Source organism: Rhipicephalus microplus, chromosome 2 (genome assembly GCF_043290135.1).
Source record: "Rhipicephalus microplus isolate Deutch F79 chromosome 2, USDA_Rmic, whole genome shotgun sequence".
NCBI classification, from domain to species: Eukaryota; Metazoa; Arthropoda; class Arachnida; order Ixodida; family Ixodidae; genus Rhipicephalus; species Rhipicephalus microplus.
In genome coordinates, this window is record NC_134701.1 from 252,562,567 (window position 1) to 252,580,962 (window position 18,396).

Consider the following 18,396-nt stretch of genomic DNA (forward strand, 5'->3'; position numbering starts at 1 on the left):
ACATCTTTGTTTATTACGTAACGCGTCTATTTCGTCCTTCGTGCAAAAGTTCTGCGCTTAGCTGTGCTAAAGTATAGAGTATCGACTGGCTCGAGCTGATGCTTTGAAACAAAATACTACGTTTTATTTTTTCTACACGTCCAATGCACCTTAATGAGTGGCCAGAAGCGGCGATATAGAGTAAACTGGTAAATTAAGCACTCTTTATTCTGCTATCTTTACAGCCTCTCTCAATGTCCTCTTGTTGCTCAAGCATTAGCTAAGGATTCTTTACACATCCTTGCTCCTCTCTATGTTTCTGTGCATGAACGTAGGCCGTCCATCTTCCATCTGCCTCGGTGGAACAGTGGCTAGGGTGCTCGGCTGCTGACCCGAAGGGCGCGGGTTCGATCCCGGTGGTCGCATATAAATATGGAGGCCAAATGTTAGAGGCACTTGTAGTGTGCAGTGTCGGTGCACCTCGAAGAACCCCTGATGGTCTAAATTTCTGGAGCCCTCCACTGAGGCGTCGTTCACAATCATGTCGTGGTTTTGAGACGTAAAGTTCCACCAGATTTTATTATTTCCCTTATTTCCCTCCTCCTCTCTCTCTCTCTCCTTCTTTGCAGAAACAAGCGGAAGCCAGACACCATCAATCACTTTTCACTCTGGACACGTGGCCATAGACCAAGGTCGCCCGACTGACCTAGTCTGTTTAGCGCAAGGTTGGCCTCCACCGAAGTTCAAGTGAGCCTCATTCATGCCTCTTAGGAGATAAGTGGCCGCCTCGGCGATCACGGAACTCGAATCTTAATAAAATAAAACAAACATTGCCTTAATTTATTTCATTTCACTTTCACACACTCATTATTATATATCGTCCCACTTATCGGCAAGTCTGTTCTAAATGTCAAAAGCTACACATGCCATGACAGCTCATTATTGAAAGAGAATGGTGCAAATAAAACAGGCTCTTGGGGGGATTCTGCTTCCAGTGTTGTTGCAGCGAAACGGATTTATAAAGGCTATTTTGTGTAGCGCACACTGTTTCGTGCTTCTAACGAACCTGTAGCTTCTCACACTCGACTTGTTCCTCATCACTGTGCTTGGTACCCAACGGGGGCAAATTCTATAAACAAACAAAAAATATATTTAAAGCCAAGTGGAGATGCGGGTTTCGGGGCTCTGTACATTTGTGATAATTATTAAATTGATACCAGCTTCCTCAAGCCGACTTTCTACGATTATCACTCGCTCATTGGGTGGCCAGAAAGAATACCGGACGTGTGGATCACTTCGCAATGCACACTGCGAGTTGTGGTACACTCGCGGTTGATGATGCCCGCTTGAGCCACGGCTTCTTGGGTGTTGCCCACCTGTGGACGACCAGTTTTACCACTTGTACAGGTGGTACCGCAAGCAGGGACAAAGGCTGGCACCGGTGTCGTCCTCGCCTGCACCTACGGTGCTCGACGGAGTGCTGCACTGGAGCGGAGGAGTGGACGCCGAAGACGAAGGCCAGTACGTGTGCGTTGCCTCCAACACCTTGGGAGAAGCAAGGGCCACGCTGCAGCTCTCAGTCATCGGTGAGCACGCGTGCTTTTTTCCCGCCAGGTTCATGAACGTTTAGTAAGGACAAAACTATTAATCGCTTGCAGGGGGTAGTCATATTTCAAGGGGAGAGGCGGGTGGGGCATGCGGCAGTAAAACAATGTGATCTACGACTCCTACAAATACCACGTTTTAAACACCAGTAACGCTTAAACGTATGTGTTTGTGCGTGACTGTACGTGTCATTTCACTTGGAGCTGCTAACCATGTACCAGGTAATGAAGTAGCCTAACATCTATCTATCTATCTATCTATCTATCTATCTATCTATCTATCTATCTATCTATCTATCTATCTATCTATCTATCTATCTATCTATCTATCTATCTATCTATCTATCTATCTATCTATCTATCTATCTATCTGTCTGTCTATCTATCTATCTATCTATCTACCTATAAATTGATAAATCTATTTATCTATCCATCCATACAATGAACGAAGTTGGATCACCAACGGAAAAACGCATTTCTGAAAGAAAAGTTTGGGAATTCAGCCCATGTCCTCTTTTTTTTTTCTTCCAACTTCTACGCTTTTCGACGCACCCTCAAAAGATGCAAAAGCGACTCGAGTCAGGCCGAACTCAAAATACGTGCTTCGCGCTCGATAGTTTACCTGTTCTTTGTTGCAAGGAACTTTCAAGCTCATTTATTCCCTCCTTTCGAACAAACGTATTGATGAAACCGGCAGCGATAAAATTCGGAACGCAAGAGCGCGTGTTCGTATAGCGTGGGCGACGCTTGCCTGCTTGCTGCACTGCTGCGAGCAAGCGGCGCAATAGTAATTTAGGACGAGAAAAAGAGTTGCAGTATGCATCGAAGACAATTAAGACCAACCAGCGCAGGCGCTCCCTCTCCACAATAACCTCTCTCTCCCTCTGCTCTTTCGTTTCCACTTCCTATTATACATCGCTCGCGATACAGCGGTCGAAATAACCCGTGCGCCGCGCGGTATAGCTGTGGTGGTCGAAGAGAGAGACCACGTTTCCGCACGGAAGCCGGCTTGCATGGTATTGGAACCAAGTATCGATCCTCGCAACGCGGTGGAGACCAAGCGGCACGAAAATCACTTCTGCGGTCGAGAGAGATTTCTGGGCCTCTCGCTCATTCATTCCTGCCCCGAACGCTAGTCGTCGGCGTGCCTTGAGGAACGGTGTACGTCGGGAAGGCAACCTATACGCGTGCCGTAGACAGGCGCGTGGTGTCAATGCAAAAAGCCTTCGTCGCTCGCGCGAGACGCATTTCAACAGGACTCAGCGACCCGTCGTGTTCACAAGAACGCCTTACGCCGCAGACGTTTGTAACAAGCAAAAATTGGGAGATTCCACGTACGGTGGGAATCGATGATATGCGAAGCACAAATGAGAAATGTTGATAGGTCACTTTAAAATCAGCACAACGTTACGAGGTGAAGGCAAATGATGCCGTGCATGACTTCTGTGTCATGATTATGATGTTTGAATGTGTTGTTTACCTTCGCCATCTATTCACGTCACGTGATACCAAATTTAGTATATGTGGAGCTAGCGAAACGGCCGCGAGCACGCTATGAGCGTGGTATGTTGTCATGTTCTTACATGACACGCGTGTCAGGATTATCGTGTTTGCACCAGTCATATATTTTGTCACCTATTGACGTCAGGTAACACCAACTTTGGTATATTTGGAGCTAGCAAAACGGCCGCGAGCGCATCATGAAGGGCCCAATTTAATCCAATGTAGCGTTGACGCGCGCGAACGCTGGACACAGCAATGCTACGTTAGCAATACGCGAGCACTCTATAGTCTGACACCACGTGCGACTAGCGTCCGTCGGCACGGCTCGATGGCAACCAGAGAGAAATGCGACATGCTGCATTTCGCGCCGATGCGTTACCCAGACAACACTGCGTCTCCCTCTTTTTGTGATGGAGGGACGCCGGACGCGCTGAAACGCTCATGCGTCAAAGCAACGCAGGACGGTCTGGACGGGCGCCTGGCTTCGAAACACCGGCCTGACACGATGAAATGAACACCGGCGAGCACGCGCAGCGCATCACGTTGAAATGTATTGGCGCCTTGACGGTGGCATGTAGTCATGTTCTCACATGACACGCATCTCATGATTATCATGTTTCCACCAGTTACATACCTTTGTCATCCATTGGCGTCACGTAATACCAAATTTGGCATATGTGAAGCTAGCGAAACGGCCGCGAGTGCATCATCAGTGTGGCATATGGTCATGTTCTTACATGACACGCCTCTCTTGATTACCATGTTTGGATGTGTCAGTTACCTATGGCCGTCCGTTCACGTCACGTAATACCGAGTTTGGTACATGCGAAGCTAGCGATACGGCCGCGTGCGCATCGTGAGCGTGGCATGTAGTGATGTTGTTACATGACACGCATCTCATGATTTTCATGTTAGAGCCTGTCGCTTGTGTTTTCCATGCAATCATGCCATGCCATACCAGTTTTGCAACATGCCATGTGAACAAAATCACCGCAAGAGGTGCAGAACAATGAAGTTTAAATCATTACATTCATGACATACATATCATGATTTTCATGTTATGACTAATCAAATATGTGCTTCATACAGTCATGTTGTGCCATACCAAGTTTGGTATTGATAACATTATAGAAACCACCAGGAGAGGTAAACGTTGTCGGCGGCTAAATAGATAGATAGATAGATAGATAGATAGATAGATAGATAGATAGATAGATAGATAGATAGATAGATAGATAGATAGATAGATAGATAGATAGATAGATAGATAGATAGATAGATAGATAGATAGATAGATAGACAGACAGACAGACAGACAGACAGACAGACAGACAGACAGACAGACAGACAGACAGACAGACAGACAGACGGATAGATAGATAGATAGATAGATAGATAGATAGATAGATAGATAGATAGATAGATAGATAGATATATAGATAGATAGATAGATAGATAGATAGATAGATAGATAGATAGATAGATAGATAGATAGATAGATAGATAGATAGATAGATAGATAGATAGATAGATAGATAGATAGATAGATAGATAGATAGATAGATAGATAGATAGATAGATAGATAGATAGATAGATAGATAGATAGATACGCTCAAAGTCGCCGCAGTTCGCTAAGAAACGCTTCGCATTCAAAATTCAGCCAATCATGAAACGGTGCTTAAATAATTAGGGAAGGTGACAGCAAATTACAAGCAGGACTCGCGAACGAAAAGGTTTCTAAATTTACGCCCATGACTTTACGCTAGCAATGATGACGGTGATTGCGGCGTGATTAATAGTATTAGTAGCAGTAGTAGTAGTAGTATAAGCTGTGTAGAAATAAAGGCCGCAAATGCAAACGTAAACGCGTACTATCTGCAGTGCCTGGCTACGCCCACTGCAGGCATTTGTCTTGCGGTGGGCATAGCCATTATGGTTATGATGATTATGATGATGAATATGATGATTATGATGATGATTATGATGGTGATGGCGCTTCCAGTCAAGCCATGCCGCATGCGTTAGTTGTCTCCTCAAAGCTAAGAGAACTTACGTATGCCAGACTTTAGGCTCACAACACTGAACGCGCGAAAAATCAAAGCAAATAGGGGTCTTTAATTAAGTTGAACGTAGCAAAGACAAAAAAAAAACGCGAAAAAAAAACTGCAGGCTTTACGTGTTTCCTCACTTTCACTGAGAGGGCCTCTTGTTGCAGCGCCCACCTGATTATCTCACCGTGCTCACGTGCGTGTATACATACATCCTCGGCCGTTCATTCTCCCCTCTTCACTCACTGTATACGTGGGATCCACGAAATAAACAATGTGTGGGCCTACTGCCAAAGCAAGCCAACCTATTGTGCTCGCAACACAATGCTCGGGAGCCGCTTGTAGATGCCAGACCCAATTATCGGTCGCCTGGTGTGAACAGGGAAGCCGTTTTTCTTTTTCTTTTTCGTATATTAGCCTCTTCTGCCACAATCCTTGGAGCGTAGGTCTTTTCTTTAGAGATGCATCGAGAACAAGATAAGCTGGGATGGACCTGTTAGGCACTGCGATGCCAGCGCTGTTGTCAACTATACCTGCTTGCAAGGAAACTAGTGGCCGAGCGCGAGGACTTCCTGCGGTGGTTCTTCTTCTGTGGTACGTAAATCGTACCAGGCATTTATACATTACGTGTGTTCAACTGGCAAGTTTATAACGCAACCAATATCATTAGAATCATCAAACAAAAAGAAAGATATTTCACTCTTTTGTAGAATATTAATATTTACTTCTGGTGGCTACATGAACAAAGTAGTTACCAAACTAGTTGCAACCACCGTTATTATTTCATCATTTGGACCATGTTATGCAGCTTCTCAAAACTGTCACCCATATATATGTATCAAAAAAAAACCCCCGGCATATATTTAGCAAAAAAAAAAACCCCGGCGCGAGATGCATGTTTAATGAAAGTTGCTGAAAGCAATAGAGCAGCACGGCATCGTCGGCACGTCACGACAGAGCCTTGTCGCGAACTTAACAAGAGGGCATTGGAGGAAGAACAAGAGAAGTATCATATATATATATATATATATATATGAAGACGCCTACCTAGGCTTTCTCAGTCAATGAATGTACAGCAGCCATTACACTGTGTCGCTTGCATAGCTCAATTATTGCTCCCCGTGGTTGCATGCACACAGGAGACTTGTCCGTCACCATCCGTCCACGCCTGGTTCGTGCCGAGGCCGGTGACTCGGTGTCCTTCCAGTGCAACGCGAGCAGCAGCGAAGCGTCACTCGAGTGGCGCCTAAACGGGTCGCCGCTTCCGCTGGGATTTCAGCGGCTCGAGCGAGGGTTCGTGCGAATCGCTGCTGTGGCCCGGCACCAGGGTGGCATGCTGCAGTGCTTCGCTACTTCCAGGGATGGACGTAGGTCTGCGCAGGATACGGCTGAGCTCGTTGTGGGAGGTACGTGGAGCCACCAATTTTTCATCTCGATGGCATCTCATCACTGCAAAAAATGCTTTCAACTGCTTTTGTTTGAAGACTGTAGCATTACTGCGCCTTGCTAAGGATCCAAATGAAGTTTTTTTGACTGACTGAATGTCTAACTGACAGCGCCTTTCATACTTCGTGAAAGCTTTATGACCGCCAGTTTTGCTTGACAAGATTAGAACGAATGTTGCCTGATGAGTAGGGGGAGTGGGTTTGTTGGGTATACAATCAGATGTTCAACAGGAAAATAAAAGTTGCTGTTGTGCTATGCTTCATCTTTTCATGTGTGCAGTGCAACTGGAATTATTGTGTGTATTTGAAACGCGTAAGGGATTTGTAGAGTTCTATACACTATTATGTATCTACTCGTACCAATGCAGCTCATATTATTTCGTAAGAAGGGAAGGACGCGGACATCTTTCTCATCGTTGTACCAAGCCTAGAACGTACTTCTATATGTAATGTATTAAGTGCCACCAGCCTTGACTTTTAACCAGAGTGCCTTGTTAATTAAATTTGCAAAATGACCTTGAGAAGGGTCCATTAAACACTCAAGCCTATCACAGAAACAATAGTAGGTTTCGCAAATTGCATTTCAGTCACTGCTCCACTCACATTGCATATTTTTGCAGAGCGGGCGCCACGCATGGAGCGAACGTACGGCACCTCAGGAAGCCTAAGCCCCAAGTCTCCCGCGAGCCTAGGGTGCCGGGCATCGGGCGACCCGGCACCCTCGATCACGTGGACGTTGGACGGTGCGTGGCCCGTGTCCGGTAGCGGTCCTCGTTTGCGTCTATGGTCAACCAGCGACTCGGTGACGGGCGATGCGGTCAGCTTCCTCAACTGGACGTCGGTGGAGCCATCAGACTCGGGGAATTACCAGTGTGTGGCGAGCAATGCTGCGGGACGAGTGGTGCATGACTTCAGGCTTGACGTGCGCGGTCCGCTCTTCACTCGGCCGGCGTACAACATCACCGCGCTGGATGGACACCGCGCCGTGATGCGGTGCCCATTCGGCGGATACCCGTACGACAAGATCACTTGGTTCAAAGGTGTGGTCACTGCAGCGATGTTCATTTTGCTCAGTAAACAAAAGCAATTGTACCACACATTAATCTCCTTTGTTTTATTCGTGTTTATAGTGTGCCACAACAACTAGATTTTTACTGAAAGTTCACAGAAGTATGACGGGCGTGTTGTAAATATTACCATAGTATTGCGTTCACTGCTTATTTTTTCTCTTTAAAAGTTCTGGCGCCAATATTATGAAAAGTGCTTCTGTACTAAAAGTATGGTCGTCCTAGATAAGCGAAAAAAATTCGGCAGATCCCACGTACCTGAGAATCGACGTTATGCGAAGCATGCGGAGGGAAGGTGACCGTGTTGCAATTTTTTTATTGGGCGGCATGTCATGAAATGACGCCTAATATATGTTCAAGTGTTGCACGCACAGACATAGGCCGAAGAGTTGCAGACGCTTATATAACCAGTTGTTTGCACTTGCGCGACGATGCCAACTGGAACATGCGTATTAGCAACACCGGAGGCTGACATGAAGCGCTGATGCTCGCAAGTATGCTGGCCCTGGACACTGCTACATAAATCAACTTCAGCGCATGGCAACTAACCACAATTAACGTTAACCCGACGTGACGGCTGTATCAAAGGTGTACTTATGTAAGGTCTATAAAATTGGGTTGGCAGCACTGCAACCATGCACTCTTGACGTTTCACGAAGATTAGCGTCTATTTGAAAAGACGTTCCGAGACCTGTCGTAGCTTTATGGTAAAATGCTTCATTGCCGCGCAGAATACTTGGATTCGATTCTAGCTGGGGCCCTGACATTTATTATTTGCATTCGTCGCGTCGACGCTACGAACATCGGGTATTTCTTAACGCTCACGCGTTAAAATTGCCCATGTGTGTTCTCGTCGTTCGTGGTTAGATACTAAGTGTCAATGACCTGTGGCACATACCCGCATACAAGTGGCACATACCCGCCCATGAGTATGTGCCGCTGTCTGGCGCGAAGTGTTTAACGACGTACGCGACGGGAATGCGGCAATATTCAGGTCTTGACCAGCGCGTCATATTCGTCAAACCATCTTACCCTCCCATGCTTATTTTTGTTCACGCCAATTTAAGGGGATGACCACGAGAGCACTCAAACGTAAGCGGTTAGATAGATAGATAGATCGATAGACAGATAGATAGATACGCTCAAAGTCGCTGAAGTTCGCTAAGAAATGCTTCGCATCTTAAAAAGTGAAGGGGCATTAGTGACAATGAGCAGCTGCACGTATAGTTTTGCTTTGTTCGTCCTTTCGTTCCTTGGTAACAGCAAGAAAAAGGAAATAAACACGAAAAATACAACACCGACTATCTCAAGCTGAATATCTATTGATAGCGACAAGACGGAGTGTGCACGTTGCGCATATCTTGCATCCTTTGCCTGTCGTGCATGCGCTATCTGTACCGCCGTGCGCCTGTACTACAAGGCGCATGAGAAGCGAGTGTTCCCACTACGCCTCTTACTTTGCAGACGGCAGTGAACTTCCTGTAAACCAAAGGCAGACCGTGTTCTCCAATGGCACGCTACTGCTGGAGACCCTGACGAAGGCCAAGGATTCTGGAGAGTACAGCTGCTCTGTGGACAGTCCCGCGGGTCCCGCTGTGCAGCAGGCCATCCGCGTCATCGTCAGAAGTAAGGCCGGCACTTGTGCCGCGCATTAAGGCTCGCTGCATTAAGGCTCGCTGCAGCCTTTGACACGCCTTGTACACATACGCGTGCACCGCTTGTGTAAGCTAGTTGTTCCGAGAAGTGGCTGAGAAATTGCAAGATGCATAACGATATCGATAAATTAAACCTTATGCATCGTAATGTATCTTTATTAGATTTGATCTCGCATTTACTCTTGGCGTGTGGTCACTTCGCTGAAGGCACTACCATGTTCGACGAGTTCTTCTACGTGTCCCTTCCTAGAAGCCACGTCGACATTGTGACTTTTCTTTGCTAAAATGAACGTAACCGAAAACAAAATTAAACCCTATTTGTAGCCTCATATTTGTTTTCTATTTATGCAATAACCGAAGATGAATGATATCAGGATAAATTACGAGACCTAACAGACAAAAAAGCCAAGGAAAGTATATAGGGTGTGTTGTTCGTAGTAATTATGGTGTAAATGTGAAAAAAAGTAAAGTTGACAAAAAAACATAACTTGCCACTGGCAGGAACAGAACCTGCGACATTCGAGCAATATATCCAATGCTCTACCAACAAAGCTCCAGCACCGGTCACCCCCCCCCCCTGTCTATTTTATTGGGTATATATGTGCATTTAAAGGGTCGGTAAACCACCCTGAGGTCGAAATTTAGTTGTTATGAGGAAATTTGTGCACGAGTGTTCGACGAACACGAAGCCGTGAGGATTTCTCGAAACGGTGCCGCAATAGCGAAGTTCGACGCGTTTAACTATGAAAACTGCTACGATCCCTCCTTTCACTCTCTCCTGCGCTTCGTGGTATCCTCTCCCGAAGCCGCTTTGCCCTCTCGCCGAGCACCCCTTCCCACCCAATCTCATGTGGCATACATCATCGCTGACGTGCTGCTTAAAACATCGTCCACTTCCGGCTTTCGCGACACCGTCTCTCAGCTCCTTCAGTTGTTTTTTAGCTGCGTGCTTGTTGTCGAACCGCGGCTGCCTTGCCTATACGAGTCGTGCCAGTATGAACCCGGCATTGTCCACACGCGTTCAATGGATCACCGACACGATGAACCCGCACGGGGACACACCAAGGAGGATTAAACGTGTCAGATAACCTCCGCAGCTGATTCGTGAGTGGACACACGCACGCTGGAAACACTACGAACAACAAGCAGCGTGGACAGCTTCCTGCAGACTGACCAGAAGTCGTAGTTGACCAATCACAGCATGTTTGTATCGGCGCGTCAGAGATACTGGAACGACGCCTCATGCGGAGGCACAACAGGCCCGGAAAGACAGAGCGATAGTTTCTCAGAATTTGTGGCTCGCCGGCGGCTCGTAGCGATGCCACGTGTAGAATTGTTGATCGTGACAGCATTCTCCACACGATGCGCGTGCTTACTTGAAACGTTCGAAAAAAATATCGGAGGTGGTTTACGAGTCCTTTAAATGTTGGAGTGCTAGCGCTGCTAGTAGCCATGATGACGAGTCCTGTCTGCTAGTTCTCACTTATCTCGTGCTTCACAAAGAAAAAAGGGGCTCTTACAATGCCCCCTTTTTATTGAAATAGAACATAAACAAGAAATCGTTGTCACCGTTGCTTGGCGACGGCTACCTCTTTCCACTTGATCGTTCCAAATAAACAAGATAAAAAAACAAAATAGCATATATACACATACAATTCTACATGGGTGAGTACAAAATTTCTTATATGGGCAGAAGAAACACGTAGCCGCCATGCTCACTTTTAACTAAAGTGCGCTCAGTAGTGGTCTCAAATGTTTGTTTCTTCGAGTAACGTAGCACTTCTTTCATTCATTTGGATTAAATAAATATTTGATTTCAATATAAATAACTTTATATTTGATAACCTTAGTATTCATAAATCTACGTGCTATGTCATTATTTTGCCGCAATAAAACATGTGTCTGTAAGTAATGTTGCGTAAGGTTTGCGCACTTGTGGGCCCTCCATAGATTGCGTCTGAAAAGGCTCGGGCATAAACGTGAAAACTACGAAGAAAGAGATGTTGAAGTTGTTGATAAGGATTAATTTTCGAAACCGACGTAAGAAGAACCGTACGTGTTATTCCGCTAACGAAAAAGCCACAGCAGCAAAGAACTTGACGTATCTGCAAGTGCTACAGCTAATGAGTCCACAGGTAAGGCACAAGATGGAGTTCATGAATGTGGTACCCACTTCTTTAACCAGCGTTGTCATCGAGAGCATTCATAAAAGGCAAGCCGCGCCACTTAGAGCTTGAAAAAAAAAGAGCCGTGGCTTTGATGCTTTGAAGAAGCACCACATAAAACTTCAAAAGTTGCCGTACAGGCTATGCCCATTTTGAGCGAACAAGGAAATTGCGTGTATAATTTTAAATCAATTAAAGAACACAAAAGTGAAATGACAATACATCTCAGAGTGAAATCTTAATGTATGACAATGTCTAAGACGACTATATTGTCAACAGTACTACCCTACTTACCGAGAAATTAAGGTAACACATGCGCCACGAGGACATTCACAAAATGGTCCCGATGACTTCAGACTTTACCGATACAATTAACCACTCGCAATCGAACTAGCGGCACTAAATAAAGAACCACCCATGAATCAAGAGACGTAATACTACTTGTTTGTTTCTATTTGATTCATGGAAAACAGAAGCGCCGGACAATACTACGAGGAATGGCGCGAGTGGTTCGAAATTTTTTTCCTGGTTAAACTGGACAGGTCGTGCACGCCTACCATCTTGAAGGCCATGGCAGAAAATTCTTCAATGGCCTTTAATGCTGCTGTGCCTCTCGCTACTTTCGCTATGCTGTTACTAGTGTTGGCGGCCGCGCAGTAAAGCCGGGCAACGTTGGGCACGGCGATAGTGACGTGAGATGGCCACTTTCAGGAGGGGGTATGAAGTGCGCTAACGCGACGCCGACCACTAAAACGTAATTTTATTTTACAATCAGCAGTTTTTTGGCACACAAGTACCACTACCAGGTTTCTGGACCGCTATTTCAGCAATCAACATCGACTTAATATTTCCCTTTTGTGTCCCTTTAAATCGCATGAACACCAAGATTGGGCAACAGCAGCGCGCAGTCATAGCTTAATGCACGAACAGATAATGCTCGCTTGCCAATGCAGCGTCGTACATGTTTAATGCAATGAATGAGTGCTTCTTGCAAAGGTGGGTTGAAAGAAAACTGTTATGACCGTCATCCGCACTGAAGTTCGCTCGGCGTCTGTGAAGCCGACGAAAAGCTTTGACGCATTCCAAGCAAGAATGTGCAGTCAAGGCGGGCTGATTTCCTCTTTGTCAAACGTGAACAAAGGTGTCCCAGAACCAGCCCAGTGCTACGAAAAACGCACAAGACAGTAAAAGCCATCGTCACCTCGACTCCACACCAGGCACAAAGGCTTTCCGGGCCAACCAGGAGGCAATCGGGTCATTTACTAAGTCACCATGCATTTGGCGAGACCTGAAACGGCGTGGTATTTACTGTATTGGCTGAAAGCTAAACCCCAAACCGGTTTCAGCTGCACCTTTCGAGGAGAAACCAAGTCCCAGAAATTTGCAGTTGTTGGGCGATAACTTCTAGCGAATGACGAGGGATTAGTCAACGACGTCTCATTCCCCTTCTTTCCATAGCACCGGCTAAATGGAGTGGCATCTTCGACGATGATCTGTCAGGCCACTACATTGTTCTACCCGAATGCAGATGGGAGCCGGTCCCTCTATGAACACTCTACTTGCCGAGAGAGTTCTTGGAAACCCAGATCATCTAGGATCATCGGATGGGTGCAAAATCTCGGTGGCGTGTGCAAAACGTTGGTGTTGTACGTTAATGACCATATTAGGACATCGTTTTAGACCATGCCCTCTCCACGTGCTTTGTGTTGCGTCTTGCCTCGCCTTCATGGGTGGAGCACCTAGACAATCGATTGCCGTATTGGCTGAAGCTGCAGATAATGCGCCAAGGTTTGCCAACGCAGCGCTATTTAATTCCTTTTGAGCAGTTTAGTTATAATCACTCTAGATCACCTCCTTTCGACTTATCAGTTACTAACTTTGTAAATGAATCTGTGTAGTCCTTACGAGCGCCTCATCTGATTTGTTGGACGATGTGTCCTAGGCCGGGGGCCCTCTACCAAAATGAGACCCGCGGGACCCGGAGTCGCTGCAAAGTGTTCTGCACTATTACCGGAGCATTGATTTCAGCTAACGCAACGCTAGTTTAAGTTCCATGTGTCATACGTTGTAAAAGTTGCTCGGTTACTATAAATACCTACGTCTGCATAACGTACCAGTCCTATATGGTCGATTAACTAACTGGCGAAGCAGACACTATCTTGCACTGCCATCGAGTTCATTCCACCTACCTGTATGTCTCTTGTTATTTAAAACGAAACGATCGGCTTGCCCAAGCTGTTTCTGTAGTGGTGAGGTCGGACATGTACTCTCTGTTTCTGACGTGGTACCGCGAAGCCTTACAAACAGCAAGATCGAGTACACAAAAAAATGTAAGCCACCCGTCAGCTTCCCGGCCATAATGTTTCCCTGTAGGGCGGGGACGTGATCAAGAAAGGAGTTGTACTTCTGTTGATTGCCTCCCTCGAAGCAAGCGAGTCGATGAGCGTTTGGCGAAATGGCGGTGTTAACGATCCACGAGATGCTCGGGCGGACAAGCTGCCGGCGTGCGGCGCTGTATTATCACTGTTACTCTATTGCGACATCACCACAACCATAGCACCTATCCTGTGTTTTTCGCGCTGTATCCGTTGATTACACCCGCTCTGACAACATTGTAACAGCTTGTGTGCACACTTATAACAGCTAAAGTTGATGCACCATGTTTACTTATTTAAGAAGTCACAACGGACAATTTGTAACAAGTTTAGAACATGGACACGCATATGCCATGCTGATACCGATATGACATATGTGAGAGTATAACAATTGTTAGGGTTTAGCATCGCAAAGCTACTACATGATTATGAGAGACGCCGTTGTGGAGGACTCCAAAAATTTCGCCCATTTGGGGTTCTTTAACGTGCACCTCAATGTAATTACATGGGCCTTCAGCATTTCTGCCTCCGTGTAAAATGAGACCTGCACGGCTGGTATTAGATCGCGCACCTTCTGTGAGGTTAAAAGTACTACGTGAGCAGTAAAAAGCGTGGCTTTTGGCCCTGCCTAACTGCCACATACCTGTTGACAGAAATAGTATCCACGCTTTCAGTCTGTGGAACCGTAGCGCTAGAGTCTTGCTGCGGCTGATGCCATCGAACCGTGTGCTTATCATTTTCAAGTCCCGCCTTGTACTCGGAAAACACGCAGTGCGATAGCGCCAACCAGAGTAAGATTTTATCGCAACGACGACGCCGACCGAAAGCACAGATTCGCCTAGCGACGCTCAAGGCAAGTCGCGGTTTGACTGTGCCAAAAGCCACTCCTTCTACTGTTAGCGCTTCTTTTCGTTGTGATAGTACGCATATGTAAATTATCAAAAATACCTCGACTAGAAGTTAGCTTCAATATGGTCAATGATTGGGCTAATTGGCTCGACATATTGCTTAGGCGATCACGGATTTCGTTAGGAGCATCCTTTCTGTCGTGTGTTCTTTTCCTAACCAAATGGGCGCTGCCCTAAGCAAGAAGTTCGGCCCTCGCTCGAACGAGTTGAGCAAAGAGACGCCGCTCAACCGAACACGCTGCCTGGTTTCTCAAAGAATTTCTGCCAATTATCACTCATCCGCAGTGACAACTCCACCCGAGGAGCATCGCTGAAATCCGGGGTCGAGGTAGTGCGTCGAGTGGAGATAAGTTCTTGAATGGGAAGGGGAAAGAGGGTGCTTCTCTGTGGTGCACTTTATTCTAGCGCAGTAACCTCAGTTCTAAGTTCCGCCTGTTGTAAAGCAATAGCTTCCTATAGCTAATTTGGCAATCTTGGATGAACGTCGGCCGACATGGCAGATTTCGAATTAGAGGAGGAGCGTTAGAGGCCCAAGAAGTGTTGTGGTATCTTTCATGGTGATTAGCGGAGAGCTGACTTGCCCTAACAAAATGATGCGGTAAAGCATCATTGGCTGCTCCTCGTGTCCACATTCTGAGAATACCCGTTGCTCTTTCTGGTATGTCCTAAGATGTGAAATATTGAACTCTCTTTAAAGTTAATACTCTTTTGGAAAGCCGCGCTTCCCACGACACTAAGAGGTAATACCTTCTCCAAGGAGAGTTAACATTTATTATTAGGGAGAGTTATATGACAAATGTGAATAGTTACATACGTGAACAGTTGGGACTTGTCAAAAAGTGTAAAAGAATTGTATATTCAACTTCGCTAACAAATTGGAGACAGAGGTGCCTATTCGTAGGCATGTCGCGGTTTGACTGTGCCGAAAGCCACTCATTCTATGTTAGCGCCTCTTTTCGTTGTGATAGTACGCATAAAATATATGTACTAAACTTTGCATTATCAAAATACCAGAGCTCATTTCCAGAGCTCATTCGCAACTGAATCGTCGGGCTTTCCTCGCAGCTGGGCCACAGATCACTCCATTCCGGTGGCTGGACGAACTCCAGGAAGGCATGCGTGCCGCACTCAGTTGCTTCGTGCACGCCGGTGAGCCGCCCATCGTCATCGAGTGGCTCAAGGACGGCACGCCTTTCACCAAAGCCGTGCGCCAGGACGGCTTCATGTCCACAATATCGATGGACGCCCTTACGCCGCAGGACAACGGCAACTACACCTGCCGCGCGTCAAACGCCTGGGCAACCGCTAGTCACAGCACCGTGCTCAGGGTCAAAGGTCAGTCACCTGCATCGTCATTGTTGGTCAATTCCAATGTTTGTGTTTTTTTTTACCTCTTTGGCCAACTTCAAAGAGGTTTAAAGATTGGAGAGGAAGTTATGTCCAAAAGTGAAGTCGTAACTATCACAGATGGCAGTGGCGATCATTTTAGCAGTATGGTAGAACGCTAACGTTTAGCGTATAAAAAGGGTTTTTTTGGTTAAACTTCTTGCAAGTTTATATTGGGAAAGTTTTCTGGACTCATGCAGCTCAATGTGTGTCTTTGTGTCACTGCTGTCCTCAGTAAACCTTGAAGGCTTGGCAAATTTCTTCAAAGGTCAAGTCGCCAGTACTCGTTTAAATGTGTTCATTTCGTCGGAGAAATTTATCGCTTTTTTTAATGAAGCAAGTCCTCCCATTAACACAACAAAACAAATTTATAAATACGGTACTTCAACATGAAGCTGCGTTCAGAATACGCATCAGACAGTATCGTACTCATTGATGATTTCTATTTCAGTTTGCTGTGGCCCTTCTGCGGAGAAAAACATTCACTCAACTCACAGAGACAATGCAAGTGCGCGTGTCACGCATCATTGTCTGAGTTACATGTTATTCTCGACGTGCACGTTATAAAAATAAGTATGTGTGTCATATGCTCATTTGGATAGCATGACACATAGGCAATTACGTAAATGTTCCATTACCGTAAATCGCAACAAAAGCTGGACACTACGTGCTTGTGTTGGGAGGGGGGATAGTAGAGGGGGTTCAAGTTTTCGAGATATGTTAGATGTGCCGTAAGTTCTTTCCCAGAAGTATTGAAGTGTACCTGTCTGTCACATAGAAGAGTACATGACGCTCTAATCTAAGCACTTTGGTACTAGTCCACTCATGCGCCGAGTCGAAAATGTAAATAATTTCGGCAAGTTAAGAGTTTTGTGTTTACTGGCCTAACTTGACGAGAATATCGACGGTTTCAATCATCTTTTCTTCCGCAGTGGCCCCGAGCTGGAGATCGGAGCCCAAGGACGTGGTCGCAGTCACCGGTCACTCGGTAATGGTTGACTGCCAGGCGGAAGGCGAGCCACCGCCGCACATACGCTGGAAGACGGCGTCGGGTAAGCGGCATGAATGAACTCACTCGCCGTTCTGTTCCCTGTTTAAAAGCGTTATCTGACGTTATGCTACCTCGTATCAGATGCAAGCGTAACGCTTGAACGTCACCGTCACATGGTATATGTGAAATCAAGCTTCACAACTTCCGGGCACTGGCCCCGTAGATACGTGAAGAGATCTCGGCAGAAGAGCGCGACTTTACTGAGACGGAGCAATGAAGCTGCAGGTTAACGTAGCAGTGTAGCTACAGGCATCCAATGAGTCTACGCATGTCCTTTCAGAAGCCAGCTCACGAATTTTCGTTTTATCGGCAGCACTTGAAGTATGGGATATACTTCGTCATACCTTATTCAATGAAATGCAAAAGTCACCAGGTGAATCCGGAGAAAAAACCGCGTTTGTATTGTCTTGATGTCTTGTGGCCGTATCTCCACACCTTCTTCAATTGAAGTTTATTTGTCCTGAATTCCTCAGGAGTGGCAGCACGGGTTGAAGGATGAAAAACCTTACAAGATTCTTCCCTCCTAACTTAAGCTTAAACGCGGGCCCGGGCCGCTGAACATCGCAGTATCAAAATGTATCACAAGTACACTTTCTGACATCACCCCAATAACGCAACGAAAATTACAACATTTACGATTTGTCGCAAATCGGGAACAACTGGCTCAACTTTCTTCCGTTCTCATACGCTCAAGTTGTACGCATTTCTTTTTTTTTCTTACAAAAGCAAGCACGTACGCACGCAACTGGCTTTGAAGCACCTCTCACCAGAAAATAGTCTGGTTCGCAGCGCAATCAGATGCGCCTCGGGGGTCACCGTAGAGAGTTCGCTCGCGCGGAGGAAATCGAAGCGGCAGCCGAGTGCCAGTCAGCGATAGCGTCGAATCGACGATGCCACGTTTTCTTTCTCTCTCTCGAATATCCGGCTCCCATCTCCCCCATTGCCCATCCCACCCAAACCATCGTCGCAAACAAATGGGCCACCTGCTCCCACTTATTATTATTCAAACGGCAGCGACGGGGCCATGCGAAGGTCGTTTCCTAAGACGCCACCGCCGAAAAAAGCTTTCGCTTCGCGTTATACTCCTCTGCCGTGCTTTCTTTTCTCCCATCACCTTTCGTTCGCAACTCGTTTGAATCACCTCTCTTCCTCTTCACCCGTTTAGTCTTTCTGTCTCGTTTTCGTTTTACTTTTTTTTTTACTTACGTT

General features: G+C 46.3%; 1 protein-coding gene across 2 annotated transcripts in view; it reads left to right on the forward strand.

Moving 5' to 3' along the window:
* Positions 1 to 18,396, forward strand: part of LOC119169277 (cell adhesion molecule Dscam1) — a 146,491-nt gene that overhangs the window by 107,398 nt on the left and 20,697 nt on the right. For both annotated transcript variants that reach the window (XM_075879631.1, XM_075879627.1), the window contains exons 6-12: positions 609 to 726; positions 1,387 to 1,565; positions 6,275 to 6,541; positions 7,201 to 7,620; positions 9,112 to 9,273; positions 15,816 to 16,085; positions 17,069 to 17,188. In XM_075879631.1, the coding sequence (XP_075735746.1) occupies positions 609 to 726; positions 1,387 to 1,565; positions 6,275 to 6,541; positions 7,201 to 7,620; positions 9,112 to 9,273; positions 15,816 to 16,085; positions 17,069 to 17,188 (1,536 nt within the window). The remainder of the gene's footprint in view (positions 1 to 608; positions 727 to 1,386; positions 1,566 to 6,274; positions 6,542 to 7,200; positions 7,621 to 9,111; positions 9,274 to 15,815; positions 16,086 to 17,068; positions 17,189 to 18,396) is intronic.